At 38.4% G+C, this 27,948-nt stretch overlaps 1 protein-coding gene across 1 annotated transcript in view; it reads right to left on the reverse strand.

Annotated features, from left to right (window-relative positions):
* The window catches only part of LOC145661889 (uncharacterized), a 147,015-nt gene that overhangs the window by 19,211 nt on the left and 99,856 nt on the right, over nt 1-27,948 (reverse strand). Inside the window, exons 8-9 of the mRNA XM_081727231.1 lie at nt 24,853-24,997; nt 22,625-22,683 (exon numbers count right to left, since the gene is read on the reverse strand). Of these exons, the coding sequence (XP_081583357.1) occupies nt 22,625-22,683; nt 24,853-24,997 (204 nt within the window). The remainder of the gene's footprint in view (nt 1-22,624; nt 22,684-24,852; nt 24,998-27,948) is intronic.

Consider the following 27,948-nt stretch of genomic DNA (forward strand, 5'->3'; position numbering starts at 1 on the left):
AAATGATGACGTAGGAGAAGGGACAGAGATAAAAGGTTGAGCAAACGAGGGGAAATGATGACGTAGGAGAAGGAACAGAGATAAAAGGTTGAGCAAACGAGGGGAAATGATCAGGTAGAAGAAGGGACAGAGATAAAGGGTTGAGGAAAGGAGGGGAAATGATGGCGTAGGAGAAGGGACAGAGATAAAAGGTTGAGCAAACGAGGGGAGATGATGAGGTAGGAGAAGGGACAGAGATAAAAGGTTGAGCAAACGAGGGGAAATGATGAGGTAGGAGAAGGGACAGAGATAAAAGATTGAGGAAATGAGGGGAAATGATGACGTAGGAGAAGGGACAGAGATAAAAGGTTGAGCAAACGAGGGGAAATGATGAGGTAGGAAAAGGGACAGAGATAAAAGGTTGAGGAAATGAAGGGAAATGATGAGGTAGGAGAAGGGACAGAGATAAAAGGTTGAGGAAATGAAGGGAAATGATGAGGTAGGAGAAGGGACAGAGATAAAAGGTTGAGCAAACGAGGGGAAATGATCAGGTAGGAGAAGGGACAGATATAAAAGGTTGAGGAAATGAAGGGAAATTATGACGTAGGAGAAGGGACAGAGATAAAAGATTGAGGAAATGAGGAGAAATGATGACGTAGGAGAAGGGACAGAGATAAAAGGTTGAGCAAACGAGGGGAAATGATGACGTAGAAGAAGGGACCGAGATAAAAGGTTGAGCTAACGAGGGGAGATGATGAGGTAGGAGAAGGGACAGAGATAAAAGGTTGAGGAAATGAAGGGAAATGATGAGGTAGGAGAAGGGACAGAGATAAAAGGTTGAGCAAACGAGGGGAAATGATGAGGTAGGAGAAGGAACAGAGATAAAAGGTTGAGCAAACGAGGGGAAATGATCAGGTAGGAGAAGGGACAGAGATAAAAGATTGAGGAAATGAGAGGAAATGATGACGTAGGAGAAGGGACAGAGATAAAAGGTTGAGCAAACGAGGGGAGATGATGAGGTAGGAGAAGGGACAGAGATAAAAGGTTGAGGAAATGAAGGGAAATGATGAGGTAGAAGGGACAGAGATAAAAGGTTGAGCAAACGAGGGGAAATGAAAGGGTAGGAGAAGGGACAGAGATAAAAGGTTGAGGAAATGAAGGGAAATGATGAGGTAGGAGAAGGGACAGAGATAAAAGGTTGAGGAAATGAAGGGAAATGATGAGGAAGGAGAAGGGACAGAGATAAAAGGTTGAGCAAACGAGGGGAAATGATGAGGTAGGAGAAGGGACAGAGATAAAAGATTGAGGAAATTAGGGGAAATGATGACGTAGAAGAAGGGACAGAGATAAAAGGTTGAGCTAACGAGGGGAGATGATGAGGTAGGAGAAGGGACAGAGATAAAAAGTTGAGGAAATGAAGGGAAATGATGAGGTAGGAGAAGGGACAGAGATAAAAGGTTGAGCAAACGAGGGGAAATGATGAGGTAGGAGAAGGGACAGAGATAAAAGGTTGAGGAAATGAAGGGAAATGATGAGGTAGGAGAAGGGACAGAGATAAAAGATTGAGGAAATGAGGAGAAATGATGAGGTAGGAAAAGGGACAGAGATAAAAGGTTGAGGAAATGTGGGGGAATGATGAGGCAGGAGAAGGGACAGAGATAAAAGGAGAAAACTTACCTACTAAAAATTAGGTCTACAATTTTACAGCCACAAGTTAAAAGGAGAAAACTTACCTAATGCTTAAATTTCTGTATGTAACAATTAGTACGCAATAAAAGTTTTTTCCATTTATGCAATAAAATAGTATGTTTTATTATAGATGTGATTTTCCTCATAAGCTGCCACTGACTGATCAAATGTATGCGACGTCCTTAATAAAAGATTTTGTAGTGTGCAAGGGTGCCGATTTCTTAGTAAATTTGGGGGAGGGCATTCAGGTGCATAAGGTATATATGAGAGAATTTTAAGACAAATTGCATTCAAATTATCCCAAATATTGTATATTGATAAATACAATAGGGGGCCACAACAGTTTAGGGAGGCCCGGGCCCCCCCCCCAGGATCGGTATCCATGGTAGTGTAGGTGTAACGTAACAATTATTTCTAATCATAAATTATCTCTTGATTAATTTGTTATGTTGAAGAAAAAGAAACCTTTGTTGATTTATTATACACTATTTTACACACACTAATTTACAGAACGCGTTTAAATAGCTGTTTCACTTACAGTGAGAATATGTAAATAACAAGCTTACTTTCAGAATGCATATTAATTTTATTCTTTCCGTTTCAACACTTCATATTTACTTTCTAAATAACTTTTATTTTAGGCTTGAAAATTAACGCTATAGTATGAACTTAAATAGCAAGTGAGGACATCGTTACCATAAATTAAAAATGTAAGAAAACAAAATTAGATATGTTCATAAATTGACAAGGATAATAGAACCTTAATTGTCAAGATTTCACTGCCTTCACTATGTTAAAGGTAATAGTAGAATTATAATTAAAAACCCATATTGTGTTTTCAGCATCTCCGAAGGTTAGGTTCCTTATTGTAAACAGCTTGCGTCAACGCAACACAAAATTTGCGATTTAGGGCCAGTCCTACAATATCCTGATATTCTTTCTGATTACTATCAGTCAGAATTAGATATCAGGAAGTTGTCAGTTACTTTAACCCGTGGTTCGTTCTACAATATACTGTGCCTGATATATACTCTGTCAGATAGTTAACCCGAAGCAAGGTTTTAACGGACCATTTGATTGGTTGGTTTTCTGTTGATCATACTGAAAACAATTGAAACGTCAAATTTATAACTAAAATTTATAACGTTAATTTCGTTATATATTACACTGCATTTTATAATACTACACGTAATAACACAATCTGAGCTTTTAATTAATTCATTTATTTGATATTCCACCTCTAAAAATATGTAAATTAGATTAATAATTTAGATATGTTTTTATATATCATTCAATTTCAATAATTAAACAGATGCCCTTCTTTATCGCCACCAACGACCCTCCAAACCTCGCCGAGTGACAGACCCAATCTCCTTCAACATCAAGGTTATCGAGAACAAACTTTCCGATGGCGATGTCCATGGAGCAGTCAGACTCCTCATCTCTGATGACACTTTGGCGCCTCCAGAAGCTACAGTGCTAGATGCATTACGCAACAAACACCCTACACACAGTCATACTTTCACACCCCCTGCACTCATTGACAACGCTCCAGCCGTCCCTAGAGTTTCTGTCAAAGAAGTACAGAAAGCTCTTCGATCCTTCTCTTCCGGCTCTGCAGGAGGTATGGATAGTTTACGCCCTTCCATTCTCAAGGATCTTTTGCTGTGCCAGGATATCGATTCTAGAGACCGTCTGTTAAGCACTATCAGTGATTTTCTTCACATAATCCTCACTGGAAACGTACCTACAGAAATTAGACCGCTATTTTTCGGACCGTCGCTTATAGCGTTAAGGAAGAAAGGTGGTGATATACGCCCCATCGCTGTCGGTAACGTTTGGAGACGGCTTTCAGCCAAGATAGTATGCCAAAGAATTAGGGAACCGTTAACTACTTTCTTGTCACCACATCAGTTGGGAGTGTGCGTTCCTCATGGCTCAGAAGTTACAGCCCATGTCACCCGACTGTATTATTCTCATCCCCACAAACAAGAGAAAATTTTCTTGAAACTAGATTTCCGGAATGCGTTCAACGAGATCAACAGAGACTCTATGCTTACAGTCGTAAAAACGCACTTCCCTTATATATACACTTTCATACATCAGTGTTACTCACAGCCGAGTCATCTATTTTTTGGTGAAGATATCATACTCTCCCAGCGAGGTGTTCAACAAGGCGACCCCCTAGGACTTGCTTTATTTGCGCTAACACTTCAATCTATTGTCAGAAATATCAATACCGAGTTAAACATTTGGTACCTCGACGATGGGACTATAGCTGGAGACAAGGAAGATGTCCTCGAAGCTTTGTCCAAGATTCGTACTCAATCTCGTGACATTGGATTACAACTCAATTTCTGCAAATGTGAAGTCGGTTTCCTGGGAGTCTCAAACGAACAGGCCAGGCCCGTGCTGGCCCACCGGGACACCGGGACGTGTCCCGGTGCGCCCTCCGAAACATAACAGTATAAATAAAGGTACAAGATTTAGTAGTAAATTCTTACAATTTTATTGGTAAAGAACCCGTGAAAGGTGCAGTGCGCCCTTTACATTAGGCGCCCTTGCGAGTCCACATCAAAGGTGAACGATTTTATTTACTCTTCTGTATACCACAGTTCTGTACAATAAATACATACAGTTACTATTGGTAAATAATTCGTGAAAGGTACAGTACGCCTTCTACATAAGGCGCCCTACGAAACATCACATTATAGATATGTGGTTTTAGTTATCTTGTATACGAGCTTTGTATAATAAATTCAAATAGTGATTTTTAATAAAGAAGCTGTAAAGAAGACAAGGCGCCCTTTACATGAGATGCCCTGCGAAATATCACATTAAAAATATATATATATATATTCTTCTGTATTCCAGTTTTGTATTATAAATGCATACAGTTGCTATTGGCAGAGAACAGGTAAAGAGTATAATCACTTGAAAAAATATTATAAAGTTATGTAGCTATAAAACGAAACAATGTAATACTTTAAGAATAGTTCGGATAGTCAAACGTACGAAGCATTCATGAAATACTACATTGACACTAGTCTCTAATTTACGATTTTTACGGCATCGAAGCTTGCACAGTCTTAATATGCATCCATATATCCGAACATATTGATTGTTCCTGTGTGTTTTAAATCAGTGTTCGGATAATCAGCACCTATTGTATTTCTAAGTGGTCTTCCTGTCACCACGGCATGGTGCGTCCTCAGGTTGTGGCTCCAGGAGAAGGCCTCTAGATATAGATGTTAGCTGCGAATATACTGAATAAGCAATCGCGGACAGACAAGGCGTGGTCCTCCAGCTTGGGGATTTGGTGTGGCGCTAACAACTCATCCTGTAGGAAAAAAGGCTTGTTCAGATATATTCACAGAATCCTCGGATCAGAACTGATAACTTGGCAGGAACTCAGCAAAGTAAAATCGACATGAGAATTGAAACATGGAAGATAAGAAGTCTCTATAAAGCAGGCGCATTAAAATGTGTAACGAATGAGTTTAGAAATAGAAGATGGACCTAGTGGGATATCAGGAAGTTAGATGAGAAGGAAATGGAGGAGTCAAGTCGGGAAATTTTACGTTCTTTTACGGGGAACGAATTGAAAATTACCAACTAGGTTCAGGGCTTTTCGTTCACAAATATCAGCAATATATAATACGTAATATCAGCAATTACATGGGTTGAATTTGTTAATGGTAGACTTTCTTTTACTTCTCTTAAGACTCGGTGGTGTAATATTATTGTTTTAAATGTACATACCCCAACAGAAAATAAGGATGACAATAAAAAAAGCTTTTATGGAAGAATATAACGGGTATTTGATCATCTCATGCAATACCATATGAAAATTCTGTTAGGTGGTTTCAATGCGAAGGTAGGACGAGAGGGTATTTTCAAACCGATTATAGGGAATAAATGTCTGCATAAGGAAGGTTGTGACAACGGCGTTAGACTCGTGAACTTTGCAAATCCAGAAACCTTATCGTGATGATTACAAAATTCCCACATTGCGACGTTCATAAATATACTTGGACCTCACCAGACGGAAAAAACACATAATCAAATTGATCACGTTTTAGTAGATGGAAGAAAACAGTCTAGCACAACTGATGTTCGGTCGTTCAGAGGAGTTTATTATAATAAGAGAGACTATCGTTGAATAAGAAAAATATTCAATATCTGAAAACGGAGCGGTTTAATTTAAAGAAATTAGAGGAGAATCAGGTGAGAGGGGAGCCAGATTGAAGTGTTGAATAGATTCTCGGTTTTAGAAGGTTCGGAGTGCACTAGTGTTCAGGATACTTGGTTGAAATTAGAGATAACATTAAGATTTCAGCAAAAGAAATATTGGAACACGCAGAAATACGTAGGAACAAAGCATGGTTCAACCAGGAATGCACTAAAGTAGCAGAAAAGATAAAACAGAAGAAACAGCGTTGGCTACAAAATCCGAACGAAATAACTACATAAAATTTCACTGTCATCTGGCGGAAAACTTCCACAACTTTTAGAACAAAGAAATGCGATTTTTGAAGGCTAAAATTAATTAACTTGAAAATAATAGTAAAAATAAAAAACATTCGGGACATGTATAAATGCATTAACGGACTTCAGAAAGGCTATCAATTTCGTGCTTATATATTAAATGAAGCTAAAGGAACAGTTCTCACTGATCTTAAATAGCATCTTAAATAGATGGAAAGATTTCTTTGACGATTTGCTTAACACAGAGACAAAAACTAATGTGCGTGGAGAAAGTGAAATGCATACAGCATAAGCGTATATTCCAGAACCTAACCAGACAGAAATAGAAATCGCTATTTAAAAAATAAAGAAACACACAACTCCGGGTGTAGACGAAATTCTGGATGACTTAATTTTAGCTGGAGGGGAAAAATTGTAGAGCAAGATACACAAACTCATTCTCCTTATTTGGAACAAGGAGGAACTACCACAAGAGTGAAAAAAATCAATCATTGTTCCAGTTCAGAAGAAAAGCAACAAAACTGATTTAATAATTATTGAGGCATTTCTCTTCTGTCAACATCCAATAAATCCTCTTAAACATGCTATTAGCAAGATTAACTCCATACAGAGATGCAATTATTGGAGAATTTCAGAGCGGATGTAGGTAAAATTGATCAACTATCAACCAGATATTTACCATTCGACAATACTTGAAAAGAAATGGGAATACAATATCCTGACAAATCAATTACTGACTAGACTCGAGTAGGAGGGAAACATTGTACAACATGCTTACAGAATTTGGAATACCGGGTACCAAAAAAGGTAGATTAATTAAGATGTGTTTAAATGAATCCAAAAGTAAGGTTCGAGTAGAGAAATTCTTGTTCACGAGCTTTCACGTTGAGAATGGCCTGACACAAGGAGATGCGTTGTTGCCATTATTATTTAACTTTGTTCTGGAGAACACTATTAGGAAAATCAAAGACAGCAATCAGGTCTTAGAGCTAAATTGTATTTACCAGGTTATGGTGTATGCTGATGAGGTTAATTTAATAGGGGATGATAGAACAATAGAAAGGAATGTAAAAATCTTAATTAAGCTTGCAGGGATATGGGCTTAGAAGTAAATGCAGGGAAAACTAAATAAATGGAAGTTTGTCGGGATTGTAATACTGCATTTTATGAATGCGTTAAAATACCAAATAATATTTTCTTTCGACAAAGTGGATACTTTCAAATATCCAGAATCATTATTAACAGACCAAAACCATAATCACTAGAAAATTTGATGTCAACTGAAAGAAGGGATTTCGTGTTATTATTCAGTTAAAAATCTTTTGTTGTCGCGAATTCTGTTGAGGAATTTGTAGCTTAAAATTTAAAACGATAATCATGCCTGTTGTGCTGTATGGTTGCGAAACATGGTCTGAAGGAAAATCGCAGACTCTGAGGGAAAATCGCAGACTGAAAGCATTTGAAAACAAGATTCTTAAACCAGTATTCAAACTCTAAGAAAAACTGGAATGGGGAATGGCGGAAACTTCATAACGAAGAACTGCATAACTTTATACGGTTTACAAAAACATTGTTAGGGTCATCAAGTCTAGGAGGCTGAAATGGGCAAGTTATGTAGCCAGAATGGAGGAAATTAGAAACGCTTTCAAAGAAATTAGAAACTGGAAATCCAAATAGGAAAACGAAAATTAGGAAGACCGAGGCGCAGATGGGAGGACAATATTAAAATGATTTTCGCAGAGATTGAAATATAAAGTAGAAACTGGGTCCAGTAGGCTAAGGACAGAAATCAATGGAGAGTTTTTGTAAACGCGGCACTGAAGCTCCTGTGTCCATAGACCATAGAGCTATATTAAGTTGTTGATACATTTAGCTTCTTTTTATTTGACAGAAAGGTTATTAGGGGAACTAAAAAGTTTTTCTCTAGTAAAGAGGCTTTCGATTCAAGGTGCCCACAAATTAGCTATTTACGTTAGTACCAAAACAAATTTGGTGGTGATTTTGATATAGAAAGGCATCCACACTTTCTTTGAAAGTATATATATATGACAGGGGATGACAAAAAAATCTACAAACACTTCATATAGGACACGTAAGTTTGGCCCTCCACTGTACAACACGTGTTGCAATTGCCGATCGTTTGTTGTTTTCAATGTGTCATGTGGACCTTCCTCCTCCGTCAGCAGTAAACACTTTACGTGTGAGTGTCGTGGTGTGAAAGTGGTGCGTAAAATGGGCGATATGACAGACTTCCAAAGAGGCATTCAGTGATGTGCCGTAAACTATAATTTTACGTCTACGCGATTGTCTACTGTAATCTATACGTAATCTACATTACACCTTTTCCCGTGTAGACTATGTAGACAATCACTATCAAATGTAAGGAAGAATTTCGTTGCTCGTTTGTTCATATTTCCTCATTCAGTTGTTTTGCTTCGGTGCAGCGAAAGATTAGGGAAACGACTAACATATAAAAAGTAGAGGAAATTGTCTAATCTGTATGTTTACTCTGCTCTGCACATACCACTTCCTTAGATTTTCCACTTCGAACACTGCTTTTATAATGAAATTTACAAAACTAATTCTCACCTGTGGGCTTTCAGTCTTGAATCTGCTGTATTTGCCAATTTTTTCTTGCATATTTTACAAAATGCATAATATTTTTCATTTTCCTTTATCAAGACGAAACTAAGTATTCGAAAGTTACTATTCGCTGGTCTAGGCATTTTATTTTGTACGCAATTTCGCAAGGTAACGACAAAAGAAAGCTCCTTTATTGTCCACGACGCCATATTAAATTACGTGTTGTTGACATATTCTACATAGTCTACGTTGTTTACATTGTCTACGCATAGTTGACACGTAAACGTAAACTATCGTTTTTTACGCGTAGACGCACATCTCTGGGCATGATAGTTGGTGTCCATCTGGTTGGAGCTTCAGTGGCAACAGTGACGAACATTGTAGGGGTATCGAAAGGCACTGTGTCCAATGTCACGAGGGCATACACAATTCATGGGCAAACGACGTCTGCAAAGCACAACAGTGGTCGAAACACAATCCTGTCAGATAGGGACCGGAGGGTATTAAAACGGATTGTAGCAGCTAAAAAGAAGACCACTGCAATGAAAATTACGTCTGAACTCAATTCCGGCCTACAGAACCCGGTTTCATCGAAAACAGTACGACGGGAACTTCATAAAATGAAAATTCATGGCAGGGCCGCTAAGGCCAAACCCCTGGTTACAGCAGTAAATGCGAAGAGGCGTATCCAGTGGTGCAAGGACCACAAGGCATGGACTCATGAGCAGTGGAAACACGTAATGGTTCCGATGAATTGACCTTCACCTTGTTTCCAACAACTGGTCGTGTTTACGTATGAAGAGTACCATCGAAGGCCTATGATACAGATTGTCTGCTCCCAACTGTAAAGCATGAGGATGGTTCTGTTACAGTATGGGCAGTGATATCGTGGTTTTCTGCAGGGCCATCATAGCCCTGCATGGAATGATGAATGCTAAGGCGTATGAGGCCATTTAAGGGAACAGGTTATACCCGTGGCCCAAATATTGTTCCCTGATGGTGATGACATCTACCAAGATGATTTGGCACCCTGTTACGCTGCAAAACGGTGAAATCATGGTTTGGGGAGCATCACCAGGAGCTATCACATCTCCCCTGGGTCCCACAATCACCAGATCTGAACATCATTGAGCCATTGTGGTAGTCTGTTAGAAAGGCGTGTTCGGTCTCATTTACCCTCCACCAGCATCCCTTAAGGAACTGGAGCATGTTTTGGAGGAACAATGGTACAAAATTCCACACACCACGATTCAAGAGCTGTATAAGTCCATTCCACGTCAGGTCCAAGCTGTTTTGGGGGCAAAAGGAAGCCCCACACCATACTAGGTCTGATTTTCACACTTTTGCAAACGTTTTAGATTTTTAGATTTTTGTCCAACCCCTGTATATATATATATATATATATATATATATATATATATATATATATATATATATATATATATATATATATATATATATATATATATATATATATATACCCGTTTGTATTGGCGCCCTTTTAGTAGAGTTGTCCACCGCCCTCATTAGTATCCCAGCACGGCCCTGGAACAGGCCAACATCCTTTACTCCCTTTTCAACGAAGTTGCACCTGGAATTCAACTTATATCATCCGACAGAGCCTCCCTTTTAGGTGCAGCGCTACACACTGATACTCGACGCATTTTGTTATTGGACAAGATATCTAAATTAGATCTCTTCTTCACTCGCCTGTCAAAGTTATCTACCCACTCAGCTTTTTATCTCCTACGGGCCTCATTAGCCATTCCAAGACTGCTATATTTCCTTCGTAGTTCTCCATCCTGGCATGAGACAGATCTTTTGGAACAATATGATGAATCCATCCGACTTGGCCTAGAATCTCTTCTCAACTGCTCTCTCACAGATAACTCATGGCTACAAGCATCTCTCCCTGTGGATCACGGAGGTCTAGGAATTCGTCGAGCCCTTGACTTGGCTACTCCATCTTTCCTTTCATCCATGTATAGCTCTTTGCCTTTGATCACTTCTCTTCTTCGCAAGGATATTCATCAGGATTCGGAAGCTGAGATAAATGATTGTATCTCCCAGTGGATATCGTGCGGCGGACTCGATCTACCTGATTTCGATAAGAGAAGTTTTCAAACTTCATGGGACGCTCCTCTTATAGACTCCAGATTATCTTCTATTCTTCAGTCCTCCACCAATCCTGAAGATAAGGCACGTCTTCTTGCCACTTCTTCCCCTGAAGCAGGTGCCTGGTTACAAGCTATCCCATCTTCTTCCCTAGGGCTGCATCTTCCCGACGAAAGTTTTCGAATCGCTTGTGCGTTACGTTTGGGAGCAGATGTCTGTGAACAACACCAGTGCCCTGCTTGCGGAAGTTAAGTGGGTAAGAAAGGTATACATGGGCTATCATGTGTTCACAGTGCTGGCAGATACTCTCGACACTCCACTGTTAACGATCTCATTATGAGAGCCCTCATATCCTCTGGAACGCCTTCCGTGAGAGAGCCAATGGGGTGTAGTCGCTCTGATGGCAAGAGACCTGATGGAATGTCTTTGGTGCCTTGGAAACGAGGGAAGGCTTTAATATGGGATTTCACTTGTACCGATACCCTAGCCCCCTCTAATCTTCCTTCATCTTTGACAAAAGCTGGGACGGTTGCAACTCGCAGAGAATATGAAAAGAGACGAAAGTATAGCAACCTGTTGGACAAATACCACTTCGTCACCATAGCCATTGAAACTTGTGGGTCCTGGGGTCAGGAAGGTCTAAACTTCATTAATGAAGTTGGACACCGTATAGCTATTAACACAGGAGACACCCGAGCTTCATCCTACCTTATACAAAGGATAAGTATGGCTGTGCAAAGAGGGAACGTAGCAGCGATGCTAGGAACTCTCCCTCCAGGAAAAGCTTTGGACGAAATTTTCCTTTTGTAATCACTCTCCTCTCACCAAACTCTCGAAAAAAAATATTATTGTGTATTTAATGACTTTAGATTTCTGGAAACAATGTGTGCAGAATAAAGTGATTATAGTGGGAAAAAAAATGTAAAAAAAAAAAATCCTTATAGAATTGTTAATTTTCAAATAGTTGGAATGATCCCCAAATCTATTTGTATCAATCAGTTTTAATTTGTTGTTCCTTGTCGCCTGTATACCTTCAAGATTTTAGTAAATTGAACAATACCTGATTGTTACATATTAAAAATTTAAAATTGTAAAATAAAACAATTAAAATTATACAACATATAATTAAACTCTATATTTTATATAGAATATATTTCTTCATCTTCTAACTACACAAATTACATGGCGCTTATGTGCGGGCACTTGTAGCCAACGGGTACTACTCATCGTTATAAATTGGCATATATTCGAGCTAAAATGGTCTTCTAGGCTTCGCTATGTATTGAACAATCTCCTAATCGTCCTCTGACAATATCAACAATTCTTCGATTTCGTCCATGATTCACTACACGACAACTAACAAGTAGCTGATAGTTGTTAACAGGCAATTGAACTTCCTGTCAAAGTACCAACCAGCTGATAGGGTTTATCAGTCACCTGATTGTTATCAGGACATTGTAGAACACTTATCGGGAAAATGTCAGAAGGATATTTGTATCAGACAGATATCAGAAGATGGTAGGATTAGCCCTTAGTGTGCTGTCATCGGCAACGGCTTTTAATTTCTTTTTTTTTCGTTCCGTTTGGGGCTTGCGAATTTTGCGAGGACTAGTACGGAATGAAATACGGAATTAAGGTCACTAACCACGTTGTTACCGGTTTGGTGGTTGATTGTTGAATTTTTTAACAGACATTCCAAGTACAATTATTTATGATATTTGAAAATCATACTATATAAATTACTCTGTCATATTATTACGATTATAGTTAAATGTTCCAACCTTCTCGGTAGAATGTTCTAGAGTCAATAATGCTTCTTGTAGACGATCAAAGAAAACTTAAACAAGACCATTCAATACCTCAACTTTGCACGTTCAAAGGAGTATTGTTCAAGACACTTGAACAAGAGTCTCGAATGGTTTTGAAACAACTTTTACACGATCATAGAGGTATTGAATCATGTTTTATATACTTGTTGATAGGTAGCAGTCAGAAACAAGTGACTGAAAGTATCGAAACTGCGTACTGATTTAGTTCAGACCTGCGCATGAGTATCTATAATATTAGCATATCTTGCCTAACTTTCTGCAGGCATTTGGAATTTAATAGATTAACGGTATATTAAATCATTTAGAAAACAGGTCAATTGATTCTGTAGCAATCCCCTTCGACTTTTCACCTTTGGCGCAAAACCCGGGGGGTTGAGGGGACATGTTCCCTCCAATCTTGGAACTGGGGGGGGGGCTGTCCTCCCCAATAATCCGATTTGAAATTTGTTTTTTGTGGAGAAATGTGATTTTTTTTGTGTCCGACTACCACAAAGGAAAGTGAGATGAAATTGATGTTTCCCCCAGAATATGCCTCAAATCTGCACCTCTCCCAATGTTGAAGAAACCTCTGCATCCCTGATCCTTCAGAACATTCTTTTTCAATTTCCTGAGTATTTTGAACATTGCTTACAAAAAAAAAAAAAAAAAAAAAAAAAAAAGATTATGGGAACGATTCCCCCCCCCCCCCCAAATGTTGAAGAGAGATTTGCGCCGCTGCACTAAGTAAAGTGCTTTTTTACATTAAATGCACGTTGAGTTATCTTAAGTTAAAAGAGTAAAGTGCTGCTTAGATATAAAATCCCTCGATTAAGCTTTCTAAAAAGCTGATTCTTCAAATGGCGTACTGATGGCAGAATCACACTCAAAAAGAAAAAAAATCGAACTGTTTCCAACAAAATTTTATCACGAGGCAATGACTGTTTTTTGATGTTATTTATGTATGGCATCGAAGACTGTTTAAAGAAAAGATGAAAAAACAGGAAACCAAACGAAGCAATGATAATATATTTTTTTTTCAGCCACCGGACTACCAACCATATCTGCATCAGGCTTCACAAACCTATCCTCATATTTGGTACTGATTAAGAATAACCCGTCAAACAAATAGTAATTTTACCTTTAAAATGTGTAAGTGCGTATGAAAGAGGAATGTTTAGGACAATAATTTCCACTGTCGAAACATGCCTGTATAATGTAGGAAACAAGTAATTTATGTTTAGAAGTTTAATGTTACCAGTATCAAATCATTACAAGGGCTATAGTTGAGTTTAAATGTGTGAATATGATGTCAAGGATTTGTTGCACTATTCTATCCTTAGGTTTCTTGCACTATAACCTCCGTCGATGGCGCGCCTGCTTCCGACGGACGTACTCTCGCGTGGACCCCTTTCTATGTTCCTGCCCTGAAGCTGTTAAATAGCATTCTCGATTTTAGTGTTTTTTTTTTTTTTTTTTTTTTTTGTTTTTTTCACTTTCGTATATGTGGCATATGTCTGGATGCGCATTTGTGCCTTACGGGAAAGTCCTCGCAAAATTAACCTGCACGCATGAAAGCAACTCCTACTTTAAGAAATAATTCCTGAAATACTACGTGTGAATTCCGTAATAAAATAATTGCATATTTTATAATAGGATAACATGTAATCAAGGGTATTCCAGTTTACGAGCATACGAGGTGTGGCAATTAAATAACAAGACTTCCCACCTCCTGTTGCGCAGGATCGTGGGGGGAAGGTAGCTAATAATGTGTTGTTGATCTTGAACCTTCATGAGCAGCCACTGTTTGTTTCATGATTCTGAACGCTTTTCTTTTCTTTGCAGGCTTGCATGAAGAGGACAGTGTTCTGTAGTAGTACCGGAATCATGGTCAACAGTAAAGTTGAGCAGTGCATTAACATCAAACTTCTGGTGAAATTAAACAAAACACCGACGGAATGTTGTGCAATGTTAAAAGATGTGTATAGTGATAATGCTATGTCACGTGCGCGAGTTTTCGAATTCTACAAACGATTTTCAGAAGGTAGGGAGGAGGTTGAAGATGATGAACGACCCGGCCGCCCTTTGAGTTCAAGAACGGACGAAAATGTTCAAAAAATTAATGAACTTGTGCGGAAAGACAGACGCCTGAGCTTTCGAACGGTCGCAGACATGGCGAACATTAACAAAGAGACAAATTTTGCATGACAATTTAAACATGACAAAAGTTTGTGCAAAAATTGTCCCGAAAAACCTCTGTGAGGAACAAAAGACATTCGAAAGACCATTTGCTGTGACGTCATGGAACGACTCAAAGCTGAACCAGACTTGCTAACACGTGTGTCATCACATGTGATGAAACATGGATTTTCCAGTATGACCCGAGACTAAGCGTCAATCCATGCACTGGAAGACTCCCACGTCACCAAGAATGAAAAAAGCACGAATGAACAAGTCGAAAGTGAAGGCAATGCTGATAGGTTTTTTTCTTTTTGATATTAGAGGTATCATCATGACGGAATGGGTGCCTCAGGATCAAACTGTGAATCAGACCTACTAGAAAGAAGCCCTAATCAAGCTGAGGGAAAAAATAAGGAAGAAGAGACCGGATTTGTGGAAGAACGATGCATGGATCATCCACCAAGACAATGCGCCTGCCCATAATGCCCTTTCTATGAAGCAGTTTTTAGCAGCCAAGCGCATTCCTGTGCTCGACCATCCTCCGTATTCCCCAGACCTGGCTCCCTGTGGCTTCTATCTACTCCCAAAAGTGAAAAGTACATTGAAGGGAACACATTTTCAGTCTGTGGAAGAGCTGAATCGAAAAACGGCAGAGTTGTTGAACAGTGTAACATCTGATAACCTACAGCATTGCTTTGAACAATGGAAGGCACGTATGCAGCGGTGTATAGATAGGGTAGGGGAGTATATTGAAGAGGATAACAGTCAATTGTAACTTAATAGATCACATTTATGACATCAGTCTCGTTATTTAATTGCCACACCTCGTATTATCAATCTGTACACAATTTTTTTATTATCACAGATTAATAACAGTAAAACGTCTTATTAAAGCAAGAAAAGTCATATATATATATTTGATGAGCTCTTTCTTAATCTACACCCGATTTTCTTGTATATTAAATTCTCAAATTAATACTTATACCTATCATTGCTTCAAAATTTAACAATAGTTATGAGCATGCAAGCACTGTAACTACATAAATCGTGTATATTATCAACAAAAATACGAACTAATAATATCTTCCAGCCCAGATATTAGCTTTTGTTATTTAAAGCACACTTTGGCCATCAGGTAATTATGGAAAAGAGTAACAAAAAGATATTTATTCAACAACTGCCGCTCTGTCTCACGAGTCACGACGCAATCATAGTTGTTTTGTATTTTCCTGCACTCAATTCGAGCGCTGATTGGCTATTGAATGCTCTTGAATTAGATTGTTTAGAACAGGACCGAAACGAAATCTCTTGAACGAAACTATTGAATTCAAGACAAAAATGACGTCCGTGCTGACGTCTTTTTCATCAAATAGTCTTGAATGGTCTTGAACAAGACTCTTGTTCAAGCTTTCTTGGATTATCTACAAGCTGTATAAGAAAGAATGTCTACATAATATTGTACAGTATTCTGCGTATCTTGATGAGGCTTTCAAGGTTAAACAGAGATTCTTCATTTGCTCTTCTCTTCGAAGTTTTTCGTACACCTCCCCGCCACACACAAAAGGGTAATTTAACCCTTTATAGGCGGTTGTGGCATATAAACACCGCCGACTTTTACATTCATTGTGAGTGTGGTATATAAATACAACCGGAGAGTACAAGTGTGGTTTCTAAGACTATTTTACTTTAATTAGTCAAATAAAACACTCAATTACAAATCATAGGCTTGAATGGCTTTTAGGGCGTCCATTTTTCGTCCCTGAAGAAGACCCATAGCCGTTCCTAAAATCATAAAGGTGGGGCATATAAACACAAATAGACCATTCCTTTGATGACGTGTGTGGTATATAAACACACCTGGACTGATATGGCTTATAGGCCTCATTTGCTATCAATTTGCTGAATAAGATACTCAATAACCAATCATAGGCTTGAATGACTTTTAAGGCTTCCATTTTCTTCGTCTTTGAAGAAAGGCTGATAGCCATTCGTAAAGATATTAATAAATCCCGAAAACCGATTAAAAAAAAAAAAAAACTATTCTGACGATTTTGTTTACATTACGGTTATAAATGATTCATTACCAACCCTACAATATTGAAAACTGATCTCTCTTGGAAACAATCGATAAGAGATAGTTTGCTGATTGGATTAACAGGATGATTAAAAAGCAAAAACAAAAACAAAAAAAAAAAAAAAACGGCTGTAGACGCTAACGATTTCTTTAAAAATATGTCAGATACGAGTATAAATGTTTCGTTAATCAAGTTTCATTACAAGATAAATGAACTAGCACTCTTCAACACAAAACTATGTCATAATCATGACCACATAGTAAGAATTGGCACAAAAAAAAACTAAAGGATTTTAATTTGCACAATCACATAATCTCCTTCATACTCTCTTGACCTTGTTCCAACCGAGTGTTACTTTTCTGCTTTCTCATCGATCAATCACTTACAGTGACAACACGATGACAACAGTGTTAAGAAATTGTATAAAGTACCTTTTCTGGCTTCAGAAAATCAACAAATCTATCGGAAGTGAAATCAGTTGTCTTATTAACAAGGAAATATAGCCACTGGCAACAGCAGTGACTGTATTGTCTTCTAGTAAATAATTATATTAATTTTGAAACCTGTAAAAGTCTCAATGTTTCGTTTATTAATGTTACAATTTATAGTACAGAAGATTTTTGAATGCCGACCGCAGGCCCGTAGCCAGCCCAAAAATTTAGGGGGGCCCGGTAGAAGTTAGGGGGACCCGATAGAAGTTAGGGGGGCCCGACCCAATCATATTATACTTCATCACCATATTATAGTTCATTTGCAAGCCTACCGTGAAATTTTATGGGGGCCAGCCAAAATTTAGGGGGACCCGGCTCCCTCTTGCCCCCCCCCCCCGTGGATACGAGCCTGTGCCGACGCTATCTTGATATTTCTGCCCACTGATTTGTAAAGTATTATTCCTTTCCTTTTGTAATATATTATGATTCTAATGCTTTGTTTGTACTTTTGTCCTTCAAATCCATTCGAATGCCACTGCGCTGTAAACATGTATTATTTTACGAGGGTTGATCAAAAAGTAAGATTACAAAGCCTGTAGTAAAACATGTATATATTATTTCATGCAACCAATACAATCAACAGAGAGTACGACATAGTCTTCATATTGGTTGAGGGACTTGTTGCATCGTGGGATGAGTTTGAATATTACCTCTTGGTAAAAATTAGGGCCAATTCCGGCCAATTCCGGAATTTTCACTTTCCGGAATCCGGAAAGTAAAATCGGAAGATTCCGGATTTCGGAAAAATTCTGGAATTCAAAAAAATCTGGATTTCGGAAAAATTCCGGATTTTTTCCGAATGTCGGAATTTCTCTGAATTCCGGAATTTTTCCGAAATCCGGATTTTTTTCGAATTCCGGATTTTTTCTGAATTCCGGGATTTTTTCGAATGTCGAAATTTTTCCAAAATCCGGATTTATTTCGAATTCCGGAATTTTCCGAATTCCGGGATTTTTCCGAATTCCAGAAAGTAAATTTTCCGATTCCGGAAAATTTTGGCCATCCCTAGTAAAAATCCTGTCCTTACGTGTTCAGCCATGTTGTCAATAAGTGTTTCACTTCCTCTTCTGAAGTGAAGCGACTGCCTTCTGGGTGCTCCTTCAAGTGCGAGAACAGGTGAAAGTCGCTTGGAGTGAGAGAGAGAGAGGTCGACGATGCCAAGCGAAACTGCTTCAACAGCATAGTGGTCTTCTGGGTTTATGCAGAGGCGCGTTGTCGTGAAGAAAGATGACGTCCTCGGCGAGAAGTCCTGGCCGTAAATCTCTACCAGCTGCTGGTGTATTTCGCATGTTTCACCCACAGAAATCGAACAACTGAGCGGACGTCTTCGGGAGACCAGTTTTCCAAACGAGTCGATATTTGTGTTTGCCTACAACTAGCATCGTAAGTGGTGAGTGCCTCAAACTCAGCACAGTTGCCAACTCCATGTATTAAAATTATCGCACACTCCTCATTTTTCTATAACAGACGATTTCCAAAAATATCGGCCTAGTAACCTTATTTTCCGATCGTTCCTCGTACTTATTCGTCCTGTAGGCTAAAAGAGACAAATGATTAACGAAAGTTAATTATTATAAAATAACTTGTTGGATGAGTATGTGGAAGGTAATGGGAAAAGTTTGCGAAAACTCACGGACACGATGTTGTTCATTACAAAGTCACATGGCGTGGGAATTGAACCACGGAGCCCTCGCAACCAATAAAGAACGTCTAAGACGCTGAGGATATCTATTTGTTTTATTTACACGAAATAACTATACAAGTCCTAATTTTGTGCGGATCACCAACTTCATTTTAACCTTTATGAAACGATGATACGAATTTCTCGATATAACTTATTCGAGAAACTTCCGTCCAACATTTGATAATAATTCTCGCATCACACTTTCGACTTCCTACTAGAAGTACTATCACCGCTTTGCTAGTTCTTTCACTGGAGAAGCAAGATCTGGGCTGTAAGATGGGAGTACATATCCTTCACGTCTCACGTAAATGTTCGTGCGCCATAACTTATCCGGTGTGTTTCCAGGTGGTCTATGTTAATTTTATATATTTGAACCAATGAAAGAACTATGAAAGTAGCAAACCAGTTCCATTAGGAAGTTTGAAATGAAACGCTAGAATAGTTATCTAATGTCGCACATAACCCTTTGAACAGGTTATCGGGAAAATTTTTCTGCACTATAGTAAATGGAAAAGCAGCTCCTGTATATAGTTTCATGTAAATAAAAATATGCTAATTTTTGTTATTTCCATGTAAGTGCAACTAACTTTAAGACTTACTGTCATATTATTTAAATTAAATATTTACAGTGCTAAGATTAAATATCTATATTTAATAGAATCTAAATTTTAACAACTGTGGTAAAATCGAAGTAAATTTATAGAGACAGCAAACGGAAGCCATTGAAATGCACGTACGTTAAGAAAAAAAACTTTTCCATATACAGGGCAAGTCAAGATGATGGATCCGATTTCAGTAATTAATCCTGTGTAATCTAATAGACATATACCAGGTGTACCAGTTAATAATACGGATTTGGTCAGCAAAGAAAATACGAAAAGTTCAACAGAAACAACAAAAGGGGTTTATTCAAAGTAATGCCCATCACTGTCTACACATTGCTTCCATCTTTCAGGCAATTTGTGGATACCGTCCCAAAAGAACTTGGTATCCTTGGAAGCAAACCATTCAGAGACCCACTTTCCCACTTCTTCATATTCGGAAGTGCTGCTGAGAAAAGTGCGTGTGTCATTGACCGGAACAAGTAATAATCTGAAGGAATAAGGTCTGCTGAATAGGACGGGTGAGCTAATATTTCCCAGCCTAGGTCCTTTAACGTGTCTTTAACAGGCTTTGAAGTGTGTGATGACGCGTTATCATGAAGCAAAATTACTTTGCCGTGTCTTGTTGCCCATTGTGGTCATTTGACGATCAAAGTCAGGTTGAGATTGATTACTTGTTATCGGTAGCGATCACTATTAACGGTTTCATCGAGTTTGAGAAGCTCATAGTATACTACACCCTCCTGATACCACCACACACAGAGCATTGTCTTTTGTCCAAACCGATTTGGAGTTGCAGTCGATATTGATGGTTGGCCTGGATCAACGCACGACCTTTTGCGTTTAGGATTTTCAAAATAAAGCCAGTCATCAGTCACTATGCCATGTAGAAAGGATTTTCTTTGGTGAAGTTGAAGTAGGTCTTCACAGATGACTTTTCGATTTTTCATTTGTCTCTCAGCCAGTTCATGTGGCACCCATTTCCCTTCTTTCGAAACCTTACCCATTGCTTTTAAACGATTGGAAACTTTGCTGAACAACGTTTAATTTTTTGGCGAGTTGTTTCTGACACGCATCTTTATCCAATAATGCTTGCAGTTCTTGGTCCTCAAACTTTTTCGGTTGACCTGGTCGTTCGATGTCATTAACATTGAAATCGCCACTCTTCAAGCGCTTAAACCAGCGTTCACACGTATCTTCAAATGAAGCATGTTCACCATAAGCTTTCCGAAGAATTCGAAAACTTACAGCAGCACTTTTCTTCAAAATGAAGTAATGAAGTAACACTTCCCAGCACTTGCTCTTTTTTCAGCACGAACTTTGCCATGTCTGAGCATAAAAATTTCTATACAGTTAACAGCTTCGTCCCATTTGACCCCCAAGGACTGCACGCTTCTTATCACTAGAACGAAATAGCAACACACCTGACATTGAACCGAAAGCACTCTGCTGCAACACCACCTATCGAACAAAATCCGCATTACTAACTAATACACCTGGTATTATGGTGAGACATGCGCATCGAAACCATGCAAAGTTTAGTTTCCACGCAGTGTTTCCACTTTCTACCGCTAAGAGTCAGCAGCGAGCAGCCAAGGAAAATGGCATTGACTAGAGAATACAGTAGATATCTTTCTGTGTTCTTGATTATCACGTAAACAAGTCTGTGATTACTTTGCAACGGCATTTCCTTACCGAATATCGAAGAGACCCACCTACGGAGAAGGCCTTCGTACGTGGTATGAACATTTCAGAGATACAGGCTGATCGACTGGCTTGGATTGATATTGACCTCACATGATACAAACTGCGTAACACTGTGTAGAGTTTCAGAATGTACCTGCAGGTTCATAAAATTTGTTACGGAAATGATCGTGTCCACACAGACACTCTAGATCAGCGTTTCCCAACCTTTTTCAACTTGCGACACATTACGGGTGTGGCTTGAATTCTCGCGGCACACTCATAGATATTATTATTATTATTATTATTTGCAAATATAAAATACCATGGTATTTCTTTCTGCGATTACTGATCTGCTTCTCACAAAGATGAAAGCTCGATCACTGGTTTTCCCCCATGCTAATTCATTATGCTAATTTTTTGTTCTAATTTTAAAATAGAAAACAATTGCAATGAAATATAGGACTCAGATTTTTAAAAATACGCTTTCGTTTCCGAAAACTGTATTCAACCTTTCACTAAGAACGAAGATCACTAAATAACGAACAAATGTCTTGTATTTTTAACTTTGCTGCTTTAACAAAAACCGGTGCATATTATTGCAATCACACAGCTTGCGATGCGTCGAAGTCAAAACACAGCTGTTGAACAAAGTGCTGTTCTGTCATTCACGTGCGAATGAGTGTTCTACAAACGTTCACTTGACGCGTACCGTAAAAGTGCTTCCCATTTCTCGGTGTTAGCATGACTCTCCATTGAAGCGTAACATAGCAGCTAACCGTGGAAATGTGTACGAGCCGAAATACTGTCTGCTACACAGTAATAGGTGTAGAATAATATATTACAATCACAATATTTTTTCCATGGTAGAGTTTCATAGTAATGTGAAATACAAAAATATACAGTTTTTTCCTATGTCTTGCAATTTGGTTGCTATAGAATTAATAATTTTGTTTCGATTTCCTCACGGCACACCAGTACGCCGCGGCACACCGGTTGGGAAACGCTACTCAAGATTAAAGTATCATTTTCTCCCTATCACATTGTATATTTTTCTGATCTATAACTTCACGTCATCGCAATATACATAAATCAAAGGAACTGTTTGATTATCCTGTGCATGGTCTGAGATATCAAGGCGGCGCAAACACGTAACAATGTTAAGAGTCAGTATATCTAATTTATAGGCAATTACATTATATGTTAATTGTGACGATTTGAATTCCATTTTGTTATAGAAGCAACCTACCTCTCCCAAAGCGTCAAATCTTCATCAACAAGAGTTGGAATACAGTGTTGTGGATTGATCTGAAATAAATAAAATTAAGACTTAATCTTGAACATATCCTTAATTAATCTATGTACGTAAGAATAAAGGATACGAATTATATGTTTGAGCTGTAGAAATATGATGACATTATTGTGGCTATGGCGATGAAGGTAGTGCTGTTAAAAAGTTATTTTTTTAATTGGAGAATACCAATAGCAATCACACTCGTATTTTATTACCTTATTTTGCTCACCGTTTAAAACTAAACATAATCCCTATCAGTATTAAGAGTTTTCTCCTAAATTTTGATTTGTAATAATCCGAAGTTTGCTAAAACTACTGCAGTCCGTATTTTCAACGCATCTGTTCAGTAGCTCTCTAGCATAATTATGACAGTTACGTCGATTAACACATGGAAGACGGCTCCATCACAAAAGTGCATTTCTTCAAAACCAAAGATCGTAGTTTTTGCATTCCCTTAAGAAAATTACCACAGTACCAACCCAGTTAACACATTTTTACATTGAACAAAAACAAAAACAAAAAAAAATCTAAGTTTTACGTCCCACGGATATGCCGGTTAGGCTAAAGAAGACGGTGATGATGAGAGATGAGTGAACTGGTGGAATGGAGAAAGTGGGAGGAAACGGGAGAACCCCGAGAAATCCCACGAGCACGGTGTTTGTTCACCACAAAGTCCACACGGCGCGACTTGGGATCGAACCAGGGATCCCAAGCACCGGAGGTGAACGCTCTACCACTGAGCCACCGCGCTCCCTTGAACAAAAACATTTATACTACTCTACGAATCGGCACAGTGAGGAAATATATTTTTTATAGAACTTAATAACACCATTTACGGAAATATTACGTTTCTTTCTTTTGCACTTACAGCTGAATCTGTTGAATTTACTTGGAAATTGAGAGCTTCCTCGTGTCTATTGGATAGCGTTCACGCCTTTGGCGTTGGAGGCCCGGGTTCGATTTCCAGAAGAATCACATTTGATTCGGATCCTATGTTAAGCTATAGGTTCACGTCCCATAGCCTTGCTGCTGAACCGCACGCTAAACTCAAAACCCAATCCAATATTCTCCGAAATTTGAACATTGCAAGAGTATTATAGTCAAGTCGCTGTATGAATTGTCCTCCGACCATGTACCACTACCGTCTAAAGGAAAAGACAGCGGCCTGTTATTGGCTGCTGATGAATTCATGTCCTAAAAAGCATTCGCCTGTTGCAAACGTCACGCCAATAAGCAAAAGCCGTACAGTCGTAACTGATTGGGAAATTTCAGGAGGGGTGCGCTAAATTGTAATACCATTAACTCCACGTGCTTCCAGGTCAGCGAGGATAAACAAATGGTTTGACCCAAGCCAGTAGTACCAGGAGTGGAAGTATTATATTAATAATTATTTACAAATATATATTACGAAACTTGAAGCAATTCTGTATCCCAAAAGAGACATTTCTTCATTTTCCTAAACACCTGCCTGGATTATTTTTGTGACCCGAAAAGCATTACATAACCCCAAAAGAGACATTTCTTAATTTTCCTAAACACCTGCCTGGACTATTTTTATGACCCGAAAAGCATTACATACCCGTGCAAAAAAGACGTTTGATAACCCTAAGTGGGAGTTTAAATGAATATTGACTTCACGGCTATAATTTAAAAATTATCTAAAGTTCAGGCGGGGTGGTAGTTGACATCTTCAGGGTGGAAAGCACTCTCCCCGCCACCAAAAGTATGCCTTGACGAAGTTCTGCTTGGTATCGGAATTGGTTCTTAGCGTCCAAAGCGGTAAACGCTGACTATTTAAGTTAAAGGTTATATCTATCTATATTTTTTATTCTTTTTTTAAGGGTGGGGCCGCGGTGGCTCAGTGGAAGAGCGTTCACCTCTGGTGCTTGGGGTCCCTAGTTTGATCCCAGCTCGCGCCAAATGAACTTTGTGGTGGACAAACATGTGGGTTTTCTCGGGGTTCTCCCGTTTCCTACCACTTTCTTCATTCCACGATTTAATTCATTACTCATCATCACCGTCTCCTCTAGTCTAGCCGGCATAATTGTGGGACGTAAAACTTAAATATGCCATTTCATTTTTCTTTTTTTTACGGGAATGATACATTTTCTGCTAACCTTGAAATATCTGGTTTCTCTTATAAAACTATTAATCATTGAAACAAATTTGAATTTTAATATTACCTCAAGAAATTCTGGTTCCATCTGTTCTCCCGCCATTAAATTCAATTCCTTTAAGTTCAGCTCCACTCCAACTGCTCGGGCCACCAACACAACTGTTCTGCATGGTGCACTCAACTGTAGCCAATACAAGTCTGGCATTCTGAAACTAAGAAATGATTTAGTTATATTATGACATCATACTCCAATTGTGTACTGGAATCTGAAAACGATGGTTAAAGAAAACTCAGCAATATACGTACTTCCAGGCCGTTTATTATGTTTGATATGTTCAATTTGTTTACTATGTTTGAGATGTTTTCTACAAGGTGTAGAGTTATATTTTCAAACCGCACTTGAATAAATTTCAAATTCCAATTTTACTAATAATTACTAATTCTATACTAACAGACCTATAGTTTCATTTGATTTCGTGCTTTGAAGTTAGTGTAAAAGCGCTGTTTGAAATGTATCTAAGCCTTAGCACTTTTACATTGATATGAGCAGTAGTTCTTTGAAGTAGACATTGTGCATTTAAAAGTTTTGAGAAATATTTTGTTAAAATATAAAGAATTTGCTAAGAAGACTTTCAAGATTTGACGTGAATAATTTAAATCTATAGAGCAGTCTCTCTATTACAAAATTTTAAGTAAAATATTCTTTGTATTATTAATAGCAATAAAATAAGAAATTCATAAAAAATTCAGTATTTTCTGCTATAAATTCCATAATTTTTCCGCCTTAAATTGATCTGACCTTGCTCACTCAGAAGAGCATTGATTTCTTTTAATTTTAATCAATGCTGTACGTCTCCAATACCTCCACAATCCTGAGTATGTTCTCCATAACGACGTGTTGTACATTATTTTCTAATTATTTCCGACTAATTTTCCTTCGTCTCTCCTAAAATTTCAATAACGCACTTTGAGTCGAAACCAGGCCCGTATTTAAATATTTTACACTCCTGGACCGAAGACAATGTTGGCCCTCCCTTATTTGTTCGGTTTCAGTACACCCACGGACGCTTAACTTGAGTCACTAGCAACAGGGCGGGGCGTACAGAACCTGAATTACGCTAGCAGCCAATAAGCAACCACCTCCCTTATTTGTTCGTATTTAGTATAGGCCTAAACAATACGGCCACAGACGCTTACATTGAATCACCAGCAACGAGGCGGGGTGTACAGAATCAAATGCTCTGATTACGCTAGCAGCCAATAAGCAACAACCTCTCTTATTTGTTCGTATTCAGTATAGGACTAAACAATACGGCCATGGCCGCTTACATTAAGTCACCAGCGACAGAGCGGGGCGTACAGAACGAAATGCACTGATTACCCTGGTAACCAATAAGCAAAAAACCTCCCTTATTTGTTCGTGTTCATAATTCGCCTATATAATATGGACACGACTACTTACTTAAGTCACCAGCAATAGGACGGGGTGTATAGAACCAGGCTCGTAGCCAGCACGAAAATATAGGGGGGCCCGGTGGAAGTTATGGGGAGCCGATCAAAAAATATTAGTTTATCCCATATTAGTTCATTTCGAAGCGTTCCGTGAAAATTTTAGGGGGGGCCAGTAAAATTTTAGGGTGGCCCGGCCCCCCTAGACCCCCTGGATACGGGTCTGTATAGAACTAAATGTATGGATTACACTAGCAACAATCTCCCTTATTTGTTTGTATTTAGCATAGGAGTAAAAAAGTACGTCCAATTCCACTTACATTGAGTCACCAGCAACGCGGAGCATACAGAACCAAATGCAAGGATTAAACTGGCAACCAATAATCAAAAACCTTAGGTCTTTATAGCTCAATGAGCGTTTTAAGGAGAAAATTCGGTCAAACTATGGTATCATTGTTTTCAGTAGAGATCTTCCTTAAATTTTTAACTCGTGATAGTGTCTTTTCTCCATACAGCATACCTTAATCTTGATTCGTTAATATGCCGCCTTGGGCCCAGGATCCTGTGCCGGGAAGATTCTAGAACACAGGTCCCCCCATATAGGTTAAAAGCTAAGTTAGTTCTTTCCTGTACCAAAGTAAACTATTTAATTCACATAGTATTGCCGAGCGAGCGTTAGCGAGTGAAGGTGGGTTAGAGTCCCGCAGAGCACGTTGTTTTCTGTCTTTATTACAGCTAAGTGGGAAGGGGGACCTGTGTTCTAGAACCTACAGCGATATATCCCTATTATAATTAATCTGTACCTATATTATCAACATTGATCAGAGGCGCAATAATTAAGCATATAGCTTAGATATAATTAAAAGAAAGAATGCTGTTATTGACAGGACATGTTGTCATGAGTAAGATTATTAGTTTATTATTGATAGAACATGTTGTTATTGTCGAGATTATTAGTTGCTATGGGAAAGCTCATTACTGAGTTATACACACGAAATTAGAGGATACGTATACGAAAGATATGGTTGTTGTTGATATTTAATGTACGTATAAAACAGAAGAATAAATCGACGATTTCTGGACGCAATTCATGTTTATGGTTAGTAATTAGTAGCTGATATGTTTATTATAATTAACATGATAATTTAAAGATACGTAAAACGAATCAGGGCTAAAGCGAAGTGTTTATATATATTTCGTTTTATCTGGTGCCGAAGACACGGGACTATACTATACTATTTAGTTCCGAAGAATAGTAAGAACTGAGTTTATGTGCATACGTATATATACCTTTTTATGAGTTTCACTATTTTGAGAAGTGGGAAGAGAATACAAAGAATTGCTAATATGCAGAATTCCGAGATTGAAGAAGTACCCAGCATTTCAAATGAAACCATACCTGGAAATGCCGTAACTCTGTCTGAACATTCTTATTCTAAACTTATTGATATGTTTAGTCAACTACTAGACCAGAAATTTGATCAACAACAAAAATTATACGATAAAAAGCTAGGTGAAAAGCTAGATGAAAAGCTAGAACAGAAATTTGACCAACAACAAAAAAGGCTAGAACAGATACTAACGCAGCAAAAATCTCTTGCAGATAAAGTACAAGGTGTACAAGAAAGTTTCGATCGGCTACAACATAATTTGAAAGAGGATTTGCACGTATTGATTAAAAGGGTGAACGGTACTGATGTGAATAAGAAAGTAG

This window comes from Thermobia domestica, chromosome 10 (assembly GCF_964235325.1).
Source record: "Thermobia domestica chromosome 10, izTheDome1.hap1.1, whole genome shotgun sequence".
NCBI classification, from domain to species: Eukaryota; Metazoa; Arthropoda; class Insecta; order Zygentoma; family Lepismatidae; genus Thermobia; species Thermobia domestica.